Here is a 24,223-nt window from a genome sequence, read left to right on the forward strand (position 1 = left end):
TAAGGAACATATTTGTTTTAATAACATAAAATTATTTGGAAGAAATGCTTCATACTAATTTAAAGGCTTTTAATCACAGTGATTGAAAGGCTACTGCTAGCAGAGTCGGTCAGTATTTTGAAATATTTAACAGTGGAATCTTTAATGTGGAAAGGGCTGCACTTTGAATTGAAAATGATATGTAAATCTGGATTCTTTCACCTCTTTTGTGGTTTTAAATTTCATGGGACAGGGTCAGTAGAAGGAACTGGTAGGGTTTTGTTGATACTAATGTTTTTATTATATTGACTTTTTAATTTGATATTTGAACTGTTGTATTTTTAGGATACATCTCTAATATCAACAGCAAATTCCTTGTCTTCTCCGTCAACTTTCTCAAAGTCATTCACACATGTATACATTGCTGATGTATTAATACATATTCATTGGCTGCTCCACTACATTCTTTGTTGTTGAAGGAACTTGCAACTATGAGTGACAAGATCTGTAGTGAATTCTTAATATGTCTCTGGAGTTCATTGCATACCAGGGCCCTGGCTTGCAATAAATTATATACATGATATATCTTTGGAAAGCATGAATTAATTTTGCTTGCGCTCCGAGATGACCACAGACCACGTTAAAGAGAATGCTGAGCTTAAGTTAACATTTGCTGTCTCTTAGCTGGACTTATTTGTTAAGACTCAGCACTGTGATATTATAAGTCACCCAGCATGTGGTTGGCCTAGATGGTTGCAAAGGGAGTTCATATCTGGATTGTAACTTGGTATGTATGTCTGCCCTTTCTCTCTTGGAAAACAAATTTGTTCCTTTGGATAGCTCTGTTGCAAGTTACGTGGGAAATTGCTAACTGCTCCCTTTTTCTTGGGAGTTTAGGTGACCTTTGCAGTTTCCAAGAATGAGATAATTAGATAATTTAAAGACTGAGGTCTTGAACCTTACTTAATATTAAGCGGAAAAAATACAGTGAATGGAAGACAAACTCAAGGTGCTCATAATAGCACGATATAATTCCCTGAGATCTGGCAGTTTCATGCACAGGAAAATTATATTGTTGTTGCTTAGGTATGAGGGTGAGTGAGAGAGCAAGCAACCTGTCGCCAAGGCCAGCCCAGTACATGTGCTAGGAAAGCACGTGGCAGTGCAAGGATACTGTCTGGTAGGTTGTGTAGGAGTAAAGGTGAATGTGATTCAAATATTTCTCCGTTGCAAATTACCTTCACTTGACTAATTGTGGATCCAGGTCTCTATTTGAGGGAGAATGTATTGAGTTAACATTAAAGAACAATATGTAGGGTCTTTTAGATGGAAATAGCAGTGGGTAATATTAAAAGAATGCTTGTCTTTTTTTTTTTTTTTTTTTTCTTTCTGGGTAACATAAAATTAAAAGCGGAATATTTGGAAAATAATGAATGAGTAAATTTACAAACTAAATTTATTTGTACTCTAGAGGCTATAGATCCTGAAGCATATACCTCCTCCATGAGTTACAAAGCAGGTATTAGTCTCAGAATTATTCCTTACTGCTCAGTTCTTTTCCTGAAATTCAGTGACTACTACTTTTTGTGAACGTACTGCTTTTCTTTTTTTGCTGTGCTTCACTGATGGCTGAGTACACCTTTCATGGACAGGGAGATGGGGAGAGGGGCAAGAATCTCAGCAAAACACCAGGAAACAGGCTTCCAACTATCTCTGTTCAGTTGATAGTTTACAGTTCTTTTTAATTATAGTTTTCAGTTATGGTTCATATATTCCTGGTTTAATACGAATTATCCATGATAATTGAGTTCCAAATTTTCAATTTTGTGAAATTAAAAGAATATCAACATTCTAAAACCTAGAACGTAAGTACTGTAAAACATAAACATAGACTTTATTCTGTTTCCACAAAGGAACGCAATAAAATGCAATCATTCACATCTCTATAACTCCAAAGTTTTAATTATGCAATATGGAAGTAAGAAATTGTTATATGCGATATTTAGGGATTCCAAGAATGTTTGAATATTGGTAGCATAAAATTCCCAATGTTTGCCACTCTTATTAACGTACTCTAGCAATTTTTCCTTCATGTTATATATTAAGCTACTCAAAGAGCTGATGATAAGTTATTCAGAAAGCTATTGCCAGTATTCCTGCACTTTGTCCATCAGATCCTTGAACGATATTTATTAAAAACTATTGTTTCTGATTTGACAAATGACTTCAAAGCCTATAGAGCCCTTCTAGACATCAAGGAAAGCTTAGCTCTCCTTTTGTCTGCTCGGTTTTTCTAACATAGCTATTAACTACTAATTTTATTACTCAGTCAACCAGCTTTCATTAGTATCAGACAATTTAAATTTGTCCATAAACAAGAAATTGTCTTTGCACATGTATTTGTATTGTCCTGGTATCTACCTTTGTTCAGTAGGCAATTAAAGAATATTTTCTCCTCATGTTCTTTGTTGCCTTAATTACTTTCATTGTGAACAGCATGATTTAATTCTAATGAAAGCCCATTTGTTCCTTCTTTTTACCATATCCTCTAGTCTGTTTAATGCTTTTCATTCTATTTTAGAAAGGTTGACCCCTGTAAGCCCTTCAAATGAGGTGGAGCTATCCACCTTGCCATAGAAAATGGCCATAAATCCCTCTTGCCATAGAAAGTAGCCAGTGTTTCATGAGACTGGGTATCTCTAAGTAATATTGCCTGCCAGGCTGCAGGCTTCTTGCTGCATTCTTCTGCATTTTGGCTTTCTGCACTCTAAAGACAGAAAGTCACCCCAACTGGAGAGAGCTTGCATGTCTTGTTCTCTGGTACTCTTCTAAATTTCTTTGCATAATCTGCTATCTCTGAGGTGTTAGAGGTGTTTGATAAATGCAAATATGGATTCTTATTCTCCAGGATTACAAATTAGTCCAATTCTAGTCACTTCTGATGTCTTCACTTAAAGGCGGCAACACACGTTACCTCCCTACTGGCAGAGTATCATTTCTGCTGTCAGGAGTCCACACTGAGGTTTATTTGTTGTCTTTGGAGACACAGCTGCAGTGGGAACAGCAGTATTTGTACTGAACCCTGAAATAAAATGAAGGAACAGGCTTCTTATTAACTTGTAGGACACATTTTTAATGTAGTAGAATAATGCAATGGCATGCATAAGCTGCCATGGTTTATGATGAGATTTGCTGGGTGGATAATGATACAATTTGAAAGAACACAATTCTTAGAGTAAAAAATTGCTGATCTATCAATCATCTATTTAGTGTTCTGTTACCTTCAAACGCCATTTTTCAATAGCAACTATCACTTGTGCAGCATGCCATCTGGATTGCGTGCCATGCTAGTGTTTTGGTTTCTAACAGTAGCATAGTTATGCAGTGCATCCCCCGTCTCTTCCGCTTAACTGTGTGTCAGTTCAGTTTGCAGAATAGGATTCATCTGTGTTCAAGCTGGGCTTCAGAGGAAATTAACCCAAAAGCTCTACACTAATTACTCATCAAGCACTTTCCAACCTCTAATAAGGATGTGAGGTCTAAGCCAGTGATTGGTCCCCTGAACAGCTTCAGACTACATGGTATATTTGGAACACTGGTCCAGGGGCCAGACATGATCTAGTCCTGATTGGTATAGAATCTCTAGATGAAGAAGCCTCAGCACAGAGTGCTTTGATCTGCTGAGCTGTTGCTTTTGCTCCCAAGTTGCTTTCTAACGTAGGCTTAACCTGAGAAACAGAGACGGTTTTAGCTTCTATCGCCATGCATTCCTATGCAGTCCTTCAGTGCTATTTTAGCTTCAGTATATAATTTATTGAATAATTAAAAGTATTGACAAAATACTTGTGCACACCTTTGCTATTGGGGAGCTTATTTTAAGCAGTCTTTGTATCCTGGACAACACAGAAATAGCAGCAATTACAGAATATGCTAATAAAGACTAGAACCCTGGGAAATGGTGATACCATGACAGGCTTCCCTGGGCAGATTAAATATGTGATTTGAAGCAAGAATATTTGCTGTGGAGGTCAATTGGATTTAAAACTAATATTGTCTTTCATTTTTATCAGAAAGGTCTTCAGTAAGGGAAAATACGTAAGTGGTTTTATCTTTTGTTCAACTGAACTGGCTCAAAGAATGTCCTGGTTTTGTCTGTTTTGATCTGTATAATACTAGTTTCCCTATAGCTTCGTGAATACCATGGATGCTACTATTCCTTAGCCCCAAGGACAAACTGAAAAGATGTCAAATTATGAAGTACCTGACCTTGGTATATTTTCTGTACATGAACAGAAGGGTTAAGACAGTGACAAAGGGCTTAGATAAAGAAGGAATCTAATACTTCTCTAACGTAGCAGAATGGCTGCGGAAAGAGGACTTTTAAGCAATCAAGGCCATGCAAGCTAATTTGCGACTGATAGTATAAATTATGTGCAGATTCTTTCAGATTGTTTGAATTAACGCTAGGGATATTTTTAGAGCAACTTTGGTTTAATGAAAAGTATTATTAAATCATTAGTCAATGAAAATAGTTATTTAATTTTATATGTATGTAAATTATCATATTCATATACCATCATTATGATCCTTTAAATAATATGCCTATTCAGGATTATATCTGTTTGGTTAAAATGGTCAAGTTCCTCTTAGTAACTTTTCTGCTTTGCTTGCAGGTTGTGTATAAAAATAACGATGTCAGGTTGGAGTTATCTCGACTTGCCAAGCAAGGAGATCCTAAAATGAAGATTCATGGGGTTGTAGCATTTAAATGTGAGAATGTTGCAACCTTAGATCCAATCACATTTGAAACACCAGAGTCTTTCATCTCTTTGCCAAAGTGGAATGCCAAGAAAACAGGCTCAATATCATTTGACTTTCGTACAACTGAGCCAAACGGCCTGATTCTTTTCAGTCATGGAAAACCAAGGCACCAAAAAGACGCCAAACACCCACAGATGGTGAAGGTTGACTTTTTTGCCATTGAGATGCTTGATGGCCACCTCTACCTGCTGTTAGACATGGGATCAGGTACTATAAAAATAAAAGCCTTGCAGAAGAAGGTGAATGACGGTGAATGGTACCACGTGGATTTTCAACGGGATGGACGGTCAGGTAAGCTTTTCAAAATATTCAGTATGGTTTTTCATGTTGTATCTGAGAGAATACTGGGTATATATTATGTTGCCACCATTAAAGCTGTGCATCATCTGAAAGATAAGGGAAATAACTGTCATAAGAAGTCATAACTGTCAGCTACCAGAATACAATGATTTGCAGAGTAAAATATCTTATGTTAACATTTATTGGGTAATCAGGTACTTAATCTAGCAAGTAAGTGTGCTGTGTACTTCAAAAACAAACAGTAATCTCCTTCTGTGCTTGCTTGCACCAAATAGCTGAAGTGGCAAGTTTCAAGAATAAAAATAAAGCAAAAAAGAATTACTGAAAGTAATATCCAACGTAGGGAATAGTTGGCCCACAGAAACAGCACCAACCTTCCAATCATGTCAGCAGATCTCAGCATAGTTAAGTGATATGCTAATGAATGGCTAACAACACACATCAGCAGAAATGGAAATAAGTGACTTGCTGTATTCTGTCAGTATGATTCGTATTCTGTAGCAGTTTACTCGACAAATGATGTCACTGAAAAGTGTAAAAATAAAGAATTCCTAAACTTTTTCTAATGCTACTGAAATCTGTTATAGCCTAAAATGCACTTAGCTAGTGAAACTCTCCTTGTGCTTCGGCTGCATCTGATCTTGAGTATATACCTTGACTTCAGTAAATAATCAATAGCCATTAATTGAAGGACAAATCTATTTTATAGTATCTTTCCTGTAGTTCATGCCAGGATCTGGGGGTGGAGGGGGAAATGTACTGAGTCTGTAATTCATTCCATCAAAAAATTTTCCAATTAATATCACTATCCAATCTGGACTTCATGTACACTCTGAAATAGAGCGTTGAAAAATGTGAACTCCTCTTCTTTTGGATTTTGTGGGGTTTTCCCCACTTTCTTCCTTCTGGTGACTCCTTTTCCATGACTTGCATTTATAATTTCTTTCTGAAAATTTGCCCCCAAAAAGTTACTGTTTTATGACTGACTTTCTTACTACCCACAAATCAGATTTCAGATCAAGTGAATCTTAGGTGCAGGTTTAAATTGAAGATTCAGTCAAATCCGTGCTGAAAGTCAGACGAAATTCAATTGATCAGACCACCCTAGGATACGAAAAACGTAATTTCTGGGCTGTGCTGCTGCATATTCTAGATGTAGAGAGTTTGATTTTCTGATTATAATGTGTCAGTTGCTTATTCACATTTCTTAAGGGTAAAAAACACAAACAAACAAACAAAACCCCCAAACAACAAAGCACACAACTTCTCAACGTTCTCAATTGTGATTGAATATCCAGCAGTTATATTATTTATACTACAATCTTCATTTCAGGCTTCCTTCTTACATGCTGTTACAGTGATTCATGTGAGGCAGTAAATCCTGTAATAATCATGCCTGTGGGACTCCACTGAAAGCAAAGTAAACTCACATCCAAAGTCAACACAACCATAAAGAAAAGAAATAAATGCATAGCAATTGTTTACATTTGAAAATACGTTTTGCACTTTCATTACTTCACAAAAACCATAGCACACAAGTGCCATTACGAGAGTTTAGAGCATACTTTGTTTAATTCTTTAAAACTGTTGATGGACATTAGCAAGAATGTAGACTAATTTTAGGAAACAATACACACCTGGCGATCAGGACTGCATATTATTTTTAAGTAGAATTATAAATAGTCAAATACATATGTAAAAGAAAACTTAATCTAGCTGATGAATCACCTATGATCAAGACAGGTGAAATTTATTTACTCTGTCACTCTTGAAAACTGACCATTGTATCTCTTCACCCTAAAACGTTGAACTATTATCAGGAATAGTTAATAAATATGTAGGCATATGGATTGACAAACTGAATTTTTAGCCGTAATCTGAACAAGACATCAAAGATTTTCTGTGATTTTAATACATACATTATATATGTATGTATTAAATATAATACTTCACAGTAGGAGAGGTACCAATAACAGTGGCAGTGCTGTTATTTTTCTTAATGACAATATTGGCTGAGTAGTATCTTAGACCGTCAGATTTAACCAAGTAAAATGACTGTCTAAACAATTGCAATAAACAATGAACTGTATGTTCCTATTTTCTTCTGATTGGCACAGGAAGTACTGATGTGTTATGTTCAGATTATTTCTTCATTACTTATGCTTGTTGGTCTATTATGCTTTCTTCCATGAATAATAAAATACATTTTACTATTCCAAGAAGATTTTTCATTTATTTTCTCTAGCCAAAACCAAACATACTGGAAATCATATGAATATGATCACTTTCCATTTGCTTACCTGCAGAATTTTTGTATGAATGAATGAATATGCTTTGTATACAAAAGACTTGGCTTTTCTGAGACTTTCTTGCTGCTGCTGACAAAATACTTCCCAACCCATCAAGTATAAAGGAAGAGATTCTCCTGTTAATAAATAGTTGAAGTAACATGCAATTTATTTTTTTTTAAGTGAAGTTTGGTGTCTTGCAACCTTTTACTCCTAGCCTTCAAATCCAGCGCAGAGTGGTTCCTCAGATAATAGAAAGCTGTGACATTTCTCAAGGAGCTTTGCTAATTTCCTTGACTTTCATATTAGCTGGATCAGCAAGTACTCAATTTATTTTTCGTTCTTTGCTCTTTTCCAGACTCTCAGTCACAGGGAGTATTCACTCTAAACTACTGACTTTGCCATTGCCTATCTGGGACTGTGGTGGGGACATGTGAGGAATGAGAGCACATTTTTGAATTGTACTTATCCAGGCCCTATTCACTAGTAATTCTGCTGACCCCCTCACATTTTGGGGGATACAAGGAAGAAGGAAGAGATGATGCCCTTTAATTTCCTTTTGTTGAAGGAACTTTTGACCTATTATTCTTATAGAAACTTTTCACCCTAGAATCCCATCCTGCTGCTTGTAAGACCTACTCTGAGAGCTTCCTTACTTAAAAAGCAGATCTATGGTGAGAAGGAACTCCTGAGACCTTATTTCCCAGTGTTAAGTAAAGAAAGATTTCACACCTTCTCCATTGGTCCATCTTTCTTGTTAGGTATGCAGCAGAGTAAAGGGAACACACGTTCTCCAGCAGCGTGGTTTTTTTGCTAAGTATACAGCAGAGGACACAACCTGGTACCAACTGCTGTGTCCTGTCATGGGAGCTGAGTTCCCTTCCAGTATTTGTGGATATCCTGAATTCCTGCAAAGGACAGTAGCTTCATAGCTGCTTCACATGTGCCCTGTCTTGGCCATGGGCTGTGTGCTGTGGCCACAGTCCTCATCACAGCTATTATATTATGCTTTAGCACACAACATGTAAAGTGTATTTAGAATACCTTGCTCTGATTTTTCACCGTTTCTTAATAAGCAAATGTGTTTCACATGCACAAAAAGCAACTAAATAGGCCACATAAGGTAAACATAGAGATCAGAATAGTTGTAGTAGCTGTACTTACAATATTCATATTTAATTGATCAGAACTGAGACAAGGTTTAGAAATATGTCTTAGTTTCTTGTACACAGACTTATGAAAAAGTAAATTGCTGAGATAATGAATATGCTTGGAAAGCCTCATTAACTCATACCTAAGGGAAATGTTTGTCTGTTCTGCTCTTAACAGTACTGCCGACTCTGCAGTAAAAGAATTAGGAAAAAACCAAACAAACCCAAACTAAAAAAAAAACCTACCATGAAGCAGCTGTAGAAGTCTTTGCTCACAGTCTTTCTTGTAACACAGTAGAGTTAGGTTTCATAACTGTTTTCTGAGACTTGAGTATTGTTTTAAATTTTGTTCAACTGTTTACCATATTCAAGGATAACTTTGCAAGTGTTTTTTTACTAAACCACCATTCATCCTTTGGAAATCATCATTACATGGTGAAATTAGAGAAGAACTTATGCTTCTTGTCAACCTCCAGTTGTGTATGGCAGTGTAAAACAGAATGTATTCATAGATAGGTAGCATTAAAGGGCTAAGAAGTCACTGAAATTTTGAACTAAAGTTAGAGTTTCAGTTTAAATACCAGAAATTATCTCTAGAGTATGTAATTAGAGCTTACCTATAACCAGCATCTCACTGTAAGTAGTGCTTTGTTGATATACATCACATGCATTGTTGTTGGAGGTTCTTTTTTTGCATGTATGCTTCTATATACTCCTTCTCCCATCTTTCCAACGTTTTAAGAACTGCCAGATTTACATGTTCCTATTCCAACAAATGTTAATAGTTTACATATTTGAGAAAATGGGTTTATACTGCATTTTAAAGAAAATTCTTCCAATGATCATGTTAGTGTTTTTCATTTATTCCTGAGCTCATAGAAAAATTGAGATGGGGTAACCTTGAGAGGTCCTCTATTTTACCCCTCCAATGAAAGAAGTGATAATGTACTTGTGTCAGTCTTGACAGACGTTTGTTGAGTTATCTCCAGCAGTGGACACTGTACAACCTCCCCATGCAATCATTCATAAACTGAATATTTCGGTATACAAAACAGGCCATTTTGTCTGTAATTTCCTTGTTCACAGCAGGCACAAAGTATACCACGCTTTTTTCCTTCATAGCTCTATACTTTTTATTATTTGAATGCTGTTATGTCAGTCTCCAGTTTTCTTCATAGACTAGGAAGCCCCAGCTACTGCGTATTCTTATATGTCATGTTCCATAGCTATTGACCATTTTTATTGCCATCTTCTGCAGTCTCCTCAGCTGATCTGCGTCTTTCTCGGAGTTCAAGGTAGACCTTACCAATGCTTAGTAAAGTGGTACAAGAGGCTTCTCTATACTTCCCAATATATTTCCTGTTTTGCTCATATGTATGTTATTGTTGACTTACGTTGTTGACTTTTCCTTTGAAGAACTGCCTCCTAATCAGTTATCCTTCTAGTCAATAAGTCTTGCCAAAAAATCATAATTTCATTAGTTTTTCTCAAACTGTTCCTCCAATACATAAAGATGTTTTTGAATGTTTAAATTTCACTTTGCTCTCAGGTGAAATGCTGTAGAATCAGAGCACCCATAGGTCATTATAGGACCCTTAAATTTATGTCCAGTTTCTGGAGACAAGAAATGCTACCTGTTTTTAGAGTCTGAAGGTAGATCATGAATTCCCAGACTAAATAAATCACCTCACACCTTCTTGTCTTTCATTCTTTCCCTTTTTCTTCTTTCAGGTTGGACAAACCAAATGCTATCAGCTTTTTCCCATTTCTTGCTTTTTCCCATTTCTTTATTTTTCTGGCAGAAATACAGAAAATATTTCCTACTTTGAGTATTAAAAAATTTCACAAGGAAGCTGCTTGTTTCCTGGCAGATGTTATTGCCTCAGTGTTGCTCTTTTCAAAGAAATAATATAACTACTGATCTGGTTACGAGTGCTGTTATGCTAAGTATTATGCAAAGATATAACTGAAAGGCTGGTTCTTACTACAAATGTTACAGTTTAAGCTTATAGTTTTCTCATTCCATTGAAAGGCCAATGCCCTCCTGATTCTGCTATTTCCTCATCGTATTCTGTTGTCTTGAGGTTATTTTGTAAAACAAGATGTGTCCTGTTCTTTTCCCTCTTATCCAACTTGACAATTCTGGCATGCAAAGGGTTGATGTTACATTATCTTTACAGGGCAAATTATTAACCTTTTCCTGTGCTGGCCACATAAGACATTTGTATGCTCTATTAACTTCTCTTCTCTCTGCTTCTCTGGAAAGTGATGTCTCTTCACATTCGTAAGTAAAAACATCCAAATGGATTGGAGCACACTGGTGATTTCACAGAACAATTCCTTTTAATCTGCCTGTAATTCCCAGTGAATGTAGGGTTGAAATCCAGCAAAGGGCATGTGCGTTACTATCCTTGGATTCTGTGGTAGCATCTGCCATTGTCATGAGGTCTAACTTCAGATAGTTTCAGCAGAACTTGAAAACTATCCCTCAAGAAAGATGACAGGCTAAAAAAAAAAAACCACACCCCCCAAAAAAACTCCCACCAACCAAACAAAACCAAAACAAAAAATCCCGGTTAGATGAAACAGCATACTCTACCTCTGTGTAACAGCTCTGGATGCACTGTGAATGCAAAGGTGTTTATAGACCCATTATTTATTTTCAATAGACACATGTTGTATGAACTTGTTATGCATTTTTATATTAGAATATTTTTTAAAAAACATAAATTCTGATGGTTTTTGGAAGTTGTCTCTTGTTTCCCCTTATTTTTCTTTGATATTTTCACCTGCATTTACAAAGCAATTAGTAAGTAAAGGTTGTATTACCTGTCAAATATATATAAAAGTAATTTGGATACCAGCAGCAGTAATGGTTGTATGGCTGCCTGGATGTGCTGTTAGAAGTTCAGACAGAAACTACGATAACTTGGTAACCGAAAGCATGAAACTCTTGGTGCCCAGGCATGGTTTTTCTGTTATTAGCTAGACTAAAGCCTATTTGTATTATAGCCATAGTTCTTGTTCTAGAACATGTGCTATATGATATTTTGGTCAAGCTCCTACATAACAGATGAGCCCGAATGAGTTATTAAAGCTTTGAGTCTTCTGCAGGTGCTATGTGACTTAGTGTAGCTCTCAACAAAAAGGATTAAATAAAGCTAATTTACAGTTGTTTGTTTAAGGGTAATACACACATGTATGTACGTCAGTTGAAGTGTTATGGATATGTCCAGTAGTAAATTGGAGGTAGTCCAGCTGGATAATAGTGGTTCCATGGCCTTCCAAAACATGAAAAAGATGCACAGAAGAGTTGTTGCCTATTATGTTTTTCTACCCATAGTCATTAGATGCTATGATTACACTAAGATTTCAGAGGGCTTCTCCCAAGGATTATTTTATGTGGTGTCACTTCTTGGGGAGGGGAAAGGTTCATTTCTTTAAGAAGCTGTTGTTATCTATTCAAAATAATATTTAAGCTCTCTCCACTCTCCAGGGTAATCTTTTATGACGTACAGAAGAAAACTTTCCTGCTTAAATCTATCACCTAACTATAATTCAATCACCAGAATGTAGTGGTGATCTACAGTTCCCTTTATTGTTCACCTTTCTCAACCTTCTGTGCTCGCAAAACTTCCATTTGGAACACCACGTTAATGTTGCAGCTACACTGCCTGAGATTTACCTGTCTTTTCCTGTGCATTGAAAGCCATTAAGACTTAGTAGATTTATTTTTTTTTTAATAGAAATGGAGCCCAGATGTCTTCTAGCATCATGGATAGCTCAAAAACAAAAATGTCTTTGTCCAGCAGAAAACAGCACAGTGCAAATGCATGAGCTTGAGGTTGGACGCTGCAGCTGAGTTAACTGGTATGGGTGCGGGTGCTGCCTGAACATAGGTTTAAAGCATTTAGTCCTAAATTAGCCTGTACAACAACAGATGGGAGCAAGCAACAATAGCAAGTAAGCGGTCCTTCCTTGATACCTAGGATGCTCTCGGAAAAGTTAGCTCTCTTTGTTTAACAGGTCATTCACAGGTATCTTTGAGGCAACTGGTTAATAAAATCAAACCTCAAAATGTTTATGCTTGTATGCCTAAGGTTGAATCTATAGCAAGTGTTCCATATGAGTGCCAAGTTTTGCTTCAAGAATCTGAGCAGCAATACAGATATGTAGCATTAGCAAAATATAATAGTCTTATCAGTTTTAAAAAGGTGGAGGTTTGGAAGAAAAAGGATCTTGGTTCAACACACCTGTTTCTTACAGTTAAGACTGAAAGTTCACTTTACATCTATGTGATTATTCAACTGACACAGAAAACATTTCTGATAATACATAAAAGGGAAAACTGACCACATCCTCAAACATTCTTTAAACATGCTCATAAAGATGCACAAACACTATGCAATGTTTTGTTTTATCTTTTTAGATCTTTTCTGATAGCAGGGAGACTGTTTGTAGTGGTACCCAGCCCTTCTGAAATCCATACATCTCAAGTGTCACATGGGAGTTGGACCTCCTGAGACTTCTACCCCAAAGAGCCTTTGCTAAAGGTCTAAACTGTTTAGATATTCATTCTGTCCACGCTGTTGAAATTAATCTATTGAACCAACAAAAGAACAAAAAAAATATGTAGCTCCCACAGGACTCCACTGCTAAAAGAGAAGCCTAAATTTTAGGATGTATCCTACATAAGAGAATGATCATTTTCTGACCTGCTTAAAACTCACATTTTAGTGTGTATGCTATAAAAATTCTGAATTTCTTACTCTCATGCACCACTCCCATGACAGTAGAAGTATTTTTGATAATCATTGTTATCTTCTGGAATCTGTGTCATGCTGACAGTGGAAATAGTGAATCATGTTAGTTTATGTGTGTATATATATATATGATAAATACATTGTGGTAAATGTGATTCTTCAGTGTCTTGTCGCTATTAATACACTTTTAATAGTGTGTCCAGCAGATATAGTGTTGCATAATGTGGCTGCTACCTTATAACAATCTGGTGACCTATCTAATACTTTGATTTATATTTTATTTGCTCTTTCACCCATATAGAATGGTAAGGAGTCACTTCGGTGAAGGTCTACATGAAGATTCTTTTTTCAAGTGATTTTACTTAGTAAATAAATTGAGTTGACCTAAGTATGTTCTGTGACTCCACGTACTAAATTTGGTTTTCGGCCTATTCAAATTGCAAAAATTGAATACCTCATTACTTCTAAAAAGTACAACAAAGAGGGTCTTTACAGCTGATCATAGTTTCTTTGTTCAGACACTTTGTAGAAACAGAACTTTATTTTAGGCTTGATTTTGTTTACTTTTTAAACTTAAATGGAAAAGATACTTCTGATTTCCTGAGGTTCTATATACATCCTCTCTGCCTCTCTTAGTAACATGCACACATTTCAAGGTAAGTGTCAGAGGCATTGATTTTCCCTCTAGGAGCACATCACTATCTTCTTAATGATTGCCTGTCTGGCAGCTGCTTTTCCTTCTGCACTTAAAGAAAAAAAGTCTCATCCAAAGCCCCTTGAAAGCGGTGAGAGTCTTTTAAAATACTGTGTCTTTGGATCCAAACCAAAGGACACAGATGTGCCTCCCAGGTTGCAACCTATCAATGCAACCTCAGCCTTAATGCTTTGAAGAACGTATGAGGGAGCGAAGAAGTTTTTTTGTTGCACAAGCAACAAGGATATTTCTAAAAATAACTCTGAAATGCACCCCCCTACCCCTACAAGACTGGTAAGGTGATTTTGACTTTTTCTAATGTTGTGACCATGCAGTATTGTGCATAAATGTTTTTACATTGTTTAGTTCCTGGCAGTATTTGTACTGCATTGTAATTAAAATAATGAAGTGTATCTATTATTGTATGGATGTACAAATAGAATACCTTACCTGTGTTTTATTTATAGATGTTTGCCAGGACCTAATGTGGCATGAGGATTAACGAGTAAAACAGCCGTACCAAAATCTTTTCTGTGTCTTGAAAATCATGTATTTTGTTGTCTTGTCTTCTCAGGGACCATATCTGTGAACACATTACGTACACCATATACTGCACCAGGGGAAAGTGAAATCCTTGATTTGGATGATGACTTGTATCTTGGAGGCTTACCAGAAAATAAAGCAGGCCTCGTCTTCCCAACAGAGGTGTGGACAGCACTTCTCAATTATGGATACGTCGGCTGCATTAGAGATTTATTTATTGATGGTCAAAGCAAAGATATTCGACAGATGGCTGAAATTCAAAGTACCGCTGGAGTAAAACCCTCGTGCTCAAGAGAAACTGCAAAACCTTGCCTTAGCAACCCCTGTAAAAACAATGGTGTATGCAGGGATGGGTGGAACAGATATGTTTGCGATTGCTCTGGTACAGGGTACCTTGGCAGATCGTGCGAAAGAGGTAGGTTCCATGCATTTCTACTTCATAGCATCCCGCACAATGATTAAAAATGGTAAAATATCATTAGCTCTTCTGAGGCAGAAAAAGAATCTAACTTCACTTAGCGATAGAGCCCTGCTTTAGACTGAAAGAAGTAACTCTAGAGGAAAGATCTTAGGGGAGTTTAAGATGCACGAAGAAGTGTTAGTTGACTATGACAGAGAGTCAGTACTGCTAAATCTTTCTTACAAAATGTCCCCTTTTGTGTCTTATCGTATATTGCTGAGTTCTGAAAAGCTTTATGGAAGTAATTTCAATTATTATTGCATTACTAAAGGGTCACATTCCAGTTCCAAACTGATGTCTTGTTCTCAGCTTATTTATGTCAATACCACTGCGTAATTAAATTTACTTTTGGCTTCCATAGTATCACTTACATCCATGGCCAGAATGTTAGACATGAATCAAAGCAAAAGAATCAGTGTAGAATCTATATTTCTTACTTCACTTTTTTTAAAGATCGTAGTACCCAAGGAAACAATTTCTACTTACTTTAAATCACTGAGTATTCCTCTTGCCTAGAAAAGGTAAATGTAAAGTTGACAAACCCTATTTATTTAATTGAAAAGGTGGATAGTGGCAAGGAAGGCAGATGCTGAGGTTAGTTTGTAAAAAGAAAACTCTGTAATTTATTTAAAATTCCAGAGTATGCTAATAAAAGATTTTAATGTAAGTAGGAAAACAATAAAAAAGCTCGGTTAATATTTTAGGTGTTTATTGTCATTCTAATAGGAAATGTTTCAGTGACAGAATTTATATATTTTTGTCTGACAAATGACACAGTACAGCTTCTCTTCAAGCCAAAATCTAAACGTAAAGTTTATTGACTGGGAATGTAAGTTCTTTCCATGTAGTTTGACTAATTTTTTTAGTTAATAAGATGAAACAAAAATGTTTTCTTTAAAAATAAAAGCAGAATGAATGCTTAAGTTATATGCACATAGACATGTGCCTTCATGTAGAATTAATACCATCATATTATTAGCATTTGCAAGTAGATTCTCCATTTCTTCTGGCTTTTCTGTCTTATTGTTGAATATATATGCCTTTGGCTCATGGCCAGTTATTATGTGATCTCCAGATTGTTCTGTTACTGGTGGAGCGAAGCTGGCAGAGGGCATAACCGAGCTGTCTGATGCATTACAAAAGCCTTCAGTTATACATGTCTGGTGTACCACCCTGTGGCAAAATTCTGCTATTACATATGGCAGAAGTAAAAATAGGATTTGCATTTTTCAACTTGAGAGCCAGGAAACATGTGCGTTAGAGACAGAAACACATGACGATCTGCAAAGAACTTAAAAGCAGGCTTCATCATAGCAATTTCTTATAAATATATTTGACAGGTGGTAATACTTTATATAGAAACCTTTGTCTTTTGTATTTCCCATAATTATTTTCATCCGTCTTCCAGTATAGAGCTTGATTTTCCCAGTGCATTCCCCTAGCGGGAACGGTGGTACTATGGTGGTGGTGTTGGCTTCTCTACAACATTTTGTTTGTATTTGTCTTTTGTCCAACAGAACTATGTGTGGCAGTTCAGACTGTATGGGATCGTTTCTTGCTCCTGGGTTTCTCTCTCCAGAGGAAACTACACTGAAGGGAGATCTCCTTCCAGTAATATTCTTATCCCAAATAGTCATGCATTAATAAGATTATTATTATTTGGGATATGGGATTATCTGGGATTCTGAAAACGACGTGTTGCATCCTACCACACAGTTATGATAGCTACTACTCATGTGCAGTAACTGATAAACTTTTGTGTTTGGTGATATAAGCAGCACAATTCTAATTGTTCAAACTAATTTAAATAAAATAGGAATATGTTCATTTCAATGAACAACACAGTTTCACAAAGAAAAGAACGCATTAGAATAAAATATTGGAGATTAAACTGGAATATTTAAATTAATGTTAAGTGATTAAAGTATCTTCAGTAAACAAAAACACGTAAACACTTTTTAGTACTGTCATTTATTTTTCATGCTATTTTCCCTAAAATAGGACTATTAACATCCATATGCGGGTATAATGTGTACAGTGCAGTATTCAAAATAATTTTGGTCAGTTTATCAGTGCATAAAAACATGGAACACAACTCAGCTCTATTTTAATTTCAGTATACTTAAAAATAATAATATTTTATATCCATGTGCTTTTTACGCTGTTGCAAGTTATTCTTGATTTTGTTCTTGATTTTCGGTAAGGTTAAACATCAGTATAATCTGTAGATTGGCTTCAGTAGATTATGGAAACTACAAGCAGATGGACAGACAGATGTCACAGCAATATAATTTGGCTTCCTATCTTTGATTGTGGATCACAATATGTGACTGCCTCTCAGCAAAGCCTTTTGCAGGTGTATACTTTTGACTGGATGGCTAGGAGCAAGATGCACAAGAGTAAATTCATCAAACAGTGATAAGAAAACGTAGACATGCAAAGAGAGATTTATCAAAGTGACATTTCTGAGGAGGAAATATATTTAAATTAGAGAATGTGTGTGTAGATGTCTGCATTGTGCATGCACACACACCTGCATACACATGTATATACTAGAGAAAGAAATGCAGCTTTCATTCCTTGCATTGTCTCTGGATTCTTTAAAATTAAAAAAAAAGAAAAATACAGGTGGTATGATGATAAGACCGTATGAAGAATCATGTGTTCATAATATTATAGTAATTTCATCTCTGGCTTAAATTAACTAATTGGTCCTATGTGTTAAAGTTGTAACACCTTTACTGTGTAGCTGAGGCCCTCAGTCGGGAAATAATGCCAGCGTAACAGTTGTGAGGAATCATTTCAACTTCTGTTCACGTGTTATCTAGTAACTAATTGCATATCAAGAATTGTTTCCATCAGATTGTGATTCACTAAGGCTGCAGCTTTGGGCCCAGATGGACTGTAGTAGCTGCCATAGAAAACACACTGAAAGTTTGAATTAGAATCAGTAGCCATCAATATACTTGAATAGTCACACAATTTATAGGAGTAATATCATATATATCAATGAGTGTTTTCAGGGCAGTATATGTGGTCTACTTATACTGGTAAATAAAACAGGGTCAGAGAGCAAATGTGAATACTTGGTTACTGCTGATCTAGAGTGTTCACATACCTTCTGGCATGGCTCTGGACTGTATCGTCTGTCATGCTCTGGGCAAAGCTTGTGTGTGATTTGGGAGACAGCAGCCACAGAAGGTGATTTCATGCTTTAAAAATAGCTCGGCAGGCTATAACACAGTCTTCATACTATTGCAGACACTTGGAAACTGAAAAAGCAGGAAAAAATTATGAGTCTGTCTTCAGGACTTCAGAGGCACCACAAGGGGTCCAGAGGAAACAAGATCCTGTTTTATTTATTAAAACACATGCAGTAAGCATCCATGCTTACGAAGCACCATGTTCTTAAAAACAACACAAACTTGACTGCGAAATTCATGAGGAAAAACACTGAAATTCAAATGCCTAGTCTGTACTTATTTCACTTTAATTAAAATAAGCTGTGAATTGAAGAACAGCATCTATTCAGAAAATTCTGTTTCTCCCCATAAATATCTGGCTGAGCATTTTTGAGGGTAGAAACAGGCATAGGAAAGCTTCTAGAAGAGTAGGTGCCTCAGTATCTTCAGCAATTTAGGTAATGCCAGCCCCAGTGAAAATTAAGGTCCTGAATCTCCTCTCATATCAGTACTAGTCTGTGCATCCTTGGTGATAGGTGCAGAGTTGATTGAGGTAGTATATTTATAGGAAGGAAGAGTATCCAGCCCTGGAGATTTTAATCAGAAACAAACTGAAGAAAAAAATGGAGAGGGATACTGAACCCTTCAGTGGTTTTTGGGTTTTTGGTTCATTTGGTTGGTTGGTTTTCAGCACAGTAGCAGCAAGGTTTTTTAACTGTCAGGTTTATAAAAATATTGAAGACAGATTGTATAAAATAGTTTTTATCAATCTCTGAATTGTACTTACTGTTTATTTCTCGTTAATAACTCTACTGCATGCACTTATTTGCTCTCACAAAAAATTGTCAGTAATGTTTTATAAGGGTTTTCTGCTATTTTTCTTTTCAATGCTATGCTTCCAAACACTGAAGTGGTGGTAAAATAATTATTCCCTGCCGTGGAGACTCTGATTCTTTTAATGAATAGCACATTCTGAGCTAAACTTACGGTCTATTAGCGTTTAATCTAATAATTAAGAGGAAGCTGAACAAGTGAAAAAAGACATTCCGCCAACACTTATGTGAGAACAGTTAGCAGTGTAGATCTGAAAGAAAGATGACACACATACCCCTTTGGAATCAGTTGGTCCAAAGCAAAAAAAGTAAAAGTTAAAGGCAAAAATTAATACATACTTTTAGGAAAAATGTTCCTTCAAGGTTTGAATAACTGGTGTAACCCCCACTACCTCTCCTCATTCAGATCACCATCTTATTGACCAGTCCTTGCAAATTAACAATCCATTCTGGACAACTGAAGTAACTGCAGGATGGAAACAATTCCATTAAACAACTGGAACAACCCCTAGTTCTAAGAAACTAGTGGGCACGGTGGTGTTGGGTTGATGGTTGGACTTGAAGATCTTAAAGGTCTTTTCCATCCTTAACGATTCTGTGAAAGTCAAAACAAGCCCTTCTCATTTCATCTTGAAGGCTATTTTTGCCTACTGTCTGAAAAACAAAGTGCTCTGTTAATGTATGTCACCAAGCATAATGATAGAGTAATAAGGCATTGCCACAAAGAATTACAAGAAAGACACCAGAAGGGAAGAGGGAACTTCTTGTGCTGTTGAAGGTCTCATACGCGTACTACTAGATGCCTTCTGTCCAGCCAAGGCCAAGAGAAAATGGAAATTTGCAGAGCTGAGAGCAGTGCGGAATCAAGTGGAAGAGATGCTGGGTTGATAGATGATTCACATGGCAAAACACAGCTTGCCATCCTTAGAGAGGTGCACAATATTGACCAAGTATCATTCAACCTTCTTAATGTAGCAATAGTTTAATAATTGTTTAACAACAAAAGTTTTCCCTAACAATTCTGTACCAGCAGAGTAATTTCAAGTGAGTAAACTGAACGCAGTTGTATTTTTTATTTTAGGAATATGTAGTGTCTCTGATCTTCAGCTACGGCTCTCGGGGCAGTGCTAATTCTTCTTTGATCAATTCATCCCTGCTTGCTGCCAGTTTTGTGGTTTGCTTTTTTCTGTGATATTGTTGTATTTAGAAAGCCTGTGACTGGGAGCTCCCCATACTGAAAGGAGCTTGTTGACACGAGGGGGTTTTCTCATTGCCCCAGAGCTTTTAAGTCATTTGATCTCCTATTCAGTCTCCTTGGTCTGTTCTTGGAACATCTGTTTCCAAAATAACTAGCACAGTATGGTTTAGGAGGATTGAGTATCTAATCACATCAGGTCTGTTCACCATGATGTTAAATACTGATGGGTCATCTCTGATTAAATTAAGACAGTTCTTTCTCTGCTTTTTCTGTAATTTTCTAAAACAACAAATTTCTGACAACTTTCTTTTACATTATCATGAGATAATTTATTAGCAACAGACCTCTAGTGTTGTTGAACACTGTTCATCCTATAACATCTGATTTTGCTCAGTTTATGAAAACCCTGAAGAGTATTAATGTGTCTTTTTTAATAGACAATATAAAATACCGTTTGTTTTCTCTTACATTAGCACATAACTTAGATTTTTATGCCAGACTTCTTTAAGTGCCTAAATCATGTTTTCCTTGATAAAAGTCTTGGGAGCTTTTCAGGCACTGACAAGACAGCTAGGTATGAATGAATTGTAGATAGGAATGAATTGTAAGCCTCTGTTTGGCCCCCACCCCCCCAAAAAAAAAAAAAAAAAAAAAAAAAAAGCGCAAAACCACCCAAAACCAAACAGTCAAAAAACCAAATCACCTCCCACTGAAAACTCTTTGACTTGAAATCTCTTATCAGGCTGGTAAGAGTTAAGTATGTAATCTGCCTCACAGGAAAATTTTAGGTTTAGAATATGCAGAAAACATTATTACCTGCATGGTTAGAAACCATGGAACCTGTAAATGTATTTTCCTAACCTGTTATGTCTAATGACTTTCACACCAGTATTAGTAATCCTTTTTTTCCAACATCAGACTGCTTTCTTCAAATTTGCATTGGGGAAGTCTGGCATTATTAATGAACATGCCAACTCTATCATTTTTTCCTCCAATATGCTCACACACTTAGTGGAATATTTTGTTCTTCTGTGGTACGTGTGGGCTGGAAGTCTTGAAGAGCTTATCTATCTTCAACAGTATACAAGATATGTCTGCAATGGAAATGGCTTTGACAAACTGTTGCACGTATATATAAAAAATACGCTAATACTGTTTTAGTTATGATGCTGATTGAACGTGGTATCAGTAGTATCAGTCCCTGAAAATATTATTGCTTGTGGGACCACAATGTACCTTTGCTGTAGATAAATGTCTTCATTATACTGTGGCAAACTGAAGCATGGAGAAGCTTCCTGTAGGTGTTTTCTGCTGTCTTTGCTTTCTGCTTGTTGCTCATCTGGCCTGTTATTGGGCAAGTAACTGATTACTTTTTTTTCAGTGAGTTGAGGTGCTGTCAGGATTGCATCTTTTTCTAAGAAAGATCCTGTAGCATCCTGTTTACACCTCATCATCTAACACTTCAACAGTTTCTAGGATTGAGAGTTTTTGGGTGGGTTAAAGAACGTAGGAGACGTGGAACAAGTTAGAAGGTCCCTAGTGAATTAGCGGCAGGTAAACCATCAGATGTGCATAAAACAGGGCACATTCAGATAGTATGTAGTGTGTGTGTGTATATATATATAGTATAGTTTGCCATTCAGGTAGTGGTTTTAGTTATGTAGTACGGTTAGTTTTGTATGTTGCTGCAGAGCCTACCGACATTCCTGGCGGCCTGCCCTGCTGGCTGTTGGCTTGGGCTAAAAGATGTTGCTCGCTCACTGCTTCTTCCACCACGATGCGCCACGGCCCACGGGCCAAAGAGCCGGTTCCAAAGGCTGTGGTGGTGAACTGGCCGCCATGCTTGATCGTCCTGCAGAAAAGAACTTCCTAATGCGTTTCAGAAGCAGACGTGTCCTTTGCTTTCTAGGAACTGCCGTGCCTCCCTCTGAGCAGAAATGCGGTCTTCGTGCTACCTTTCTTGTGACCAGCCTGAAAGCTGGGAAAAGACTTGTGGCTGGTTGCTCTGGGGTCTAACAGACTGTGACCGCTCTGTGCCAGATCCGCTTGCCGGGAGGGTTTCCTTTAATGTCTGAAAGTGACAGTTATTTGCTTGTCTTGGGGGTTTTAAGATCTCACCCTCAATATGCCAAGTCCAGTCTTGATCCTCTTGTTGAGGCTGTCATAATGTTTGTACGTGCGTTTTTGATTCTATCGTACCGCAGTGGTTCTGGTCATGAAGCAATCTGCGCTGCGTCCAAACCATGCTGGGGAGATTCACCCATTTCAGGCGGCTTTTTGCTAACTGGATGATAATTGTAATTGCGGTAGTAGCAATTCTGATAGGTTTATACATGAAGTATCCTAAGGTAGTTATCCAGGTGGATGATTGTCAGACGTGACCTTTTAATAGGCTGTAAGATGTACCTGACTAGCTGCTACTGGCTTTGACCTTGTGTAGTACCGGCCTCGTCCTGCAAGCATTTCTGTACATGTGATTGTATCCATCTGCTTGAAGATGCATACCTGAACAGCTGCTTCATTAAAAGAGCAATTTGGTTTCTTTAAAAAGCACCAAAATACACTGCTTAAAAAAACAAACCAAACCAAGACAAAAAAAAAAAAAAAAACAAACCCAACTTTGCTTGTGTTTCCCAGTAATAATTGTGATATGTAATAGGTAATTTTTTGGTATCGTACTGAGTGAATATACATTTACCTTCTTCTCTCTGAGCAATTTCAGTAAATACAGTAAATAATTCTTTAATAACTGATTTTCTCCTTTATGTTTTCAGAGGCAACAATTTTAAGCTATGATGGAAGTATGTTTATGAAAATACAACTCCCTGTTGTGATGCATACGGAGGCTGAAGATGTTTCTTTACGGTTCAGGTCTCAGCGTGCTTACGGCATTTTAATGGCAACTACTTCTAGGGAATCTGCAGACACCCTTCGTTTAGAGTTGGATGCAGGACGAGTTAAACTAACGGTCAACCTAGGTAACAAACTCTTCCTCCAAGAAATTAACATTTTCTTTACATTTTTCTTTTTGCTTGCAAACATTTATGAAACAGCCTGTTTAAACATTAAAAGTAAACTGAAATGGTATCTAAACACATGTCAATGCCACATTTGTGTATGTACATACACACACAAATACATGCCCATTATTATACTTTATTTTGTTTTCTTTTGCATTTTTGTATTCTTTATATAGTCTTAACATAATCCATCACGATATTTTTGTACTATTGTGTATTCTAAAAAGAGAAGACTGGTTCATCAGTGGTATTTTTGGGCTAAATTATTATTCTTGGTTGCGGAAGATTGGTCTCCCTCCACAGCTTCTTCACAGTAGCGATTCTACAATTTAAATGTGCAAGCAGAAATGATGTGTATGTAGGTCAGTTCAGTTTTACGTTCGCCAATTGACATACGACATGCAAATGTATCGAAGAATTCCTAGTTTTAACACGGAAAGTGTTGCAATTAGATATTCCCACTGATGGACTTGTTGGTCTCCTTTTTTTAGGTGTCAAATCTATAGTAAATCCATCTCCTCTTTTTTAAACAATTCTGTAGCAGTATTTTCGTAGTATCGAACGATAACACAACCCTTCAATGCCCAAAGACTGCGGCCCTCAGCAAACAGCCGTGTGAACACAGGAGGCACAAGCCCTTTTACAGAAAAAAAAAAAAAAAAAAAAAAAAAAAAAAAGGTTTCCTGGTTTGAAATATGACGGACAAAATGTTAGGTTAGGCTTTTCTCTAGTTCAAAGAATAAGTAAATAAATTAAAGCACTTCTGCCGTGCTTATGAATAAATCCCAGTCAGGTCCTGAAAGCGAACAGAAGTAACGCTCAGCGAAGTGCGGACTCCGTGCCGGCATTCCCCCTCAGGGGAGTGCTGTTTTTAAAGGGAATTAAGAACTTTCTTGTTTTAATCGCACGTAAAACGAGTTCCAGAAAGCATGGGGGGGAGGGGAGAAGGAAGTGATCACCCGACCCTCCGCCTGCTGGAGAGCGTTGCTCC

General features: G+C 36.9%; 1 protein-coding gene across 1 annotated transcript in view; it reads left to right on the top strand.

The window, feature by feature from the left end:
* Window positions 1-23,190, top strand: part of LOC104617561 (neurexin-1) — a gene marked incomplete at both ends in the record, with an annotated part of 64,543 nt that extends 41,353 nt beyond the window's left edge. The window contains 3 exons of the mRNA XM_010282915.1: window positions 4,653-5,091; window positions 14,571-14,954; window positions 22,987-23,190. Of these exons, the coding sequence (XP_010281217.1) occupies window positions 4,653-5,091; window positions 14,571-14,954; window positions 22,987-23,190 (1,027 nt within the window). The remainder of the gene's footprint in view (window positions 1-4,652; window positions 5,092-14,570; window positions 14,955-22,986) is intronic.
* Between the last annotated feature and the right edge of the window lie 1,033 nt (window positions 23,191-24,223).

This window comes from Phaethon lepturus, unplaced genomic scaffold (assembly GCF_000687285.1).
Source record: "Phaethon lepturus isolate BGI_N335 unplaced genomic scaffold, ASM68728v1 scaffold9260, whole genome shotgun sequence".
In the NCBI taxonomy this organism is placed as follows: Eukaryota; Metazoa; Chordata; class Aves; order Phaethontiformes; family Phaethontidae; genus Phaethon; species Phaethon lepturus.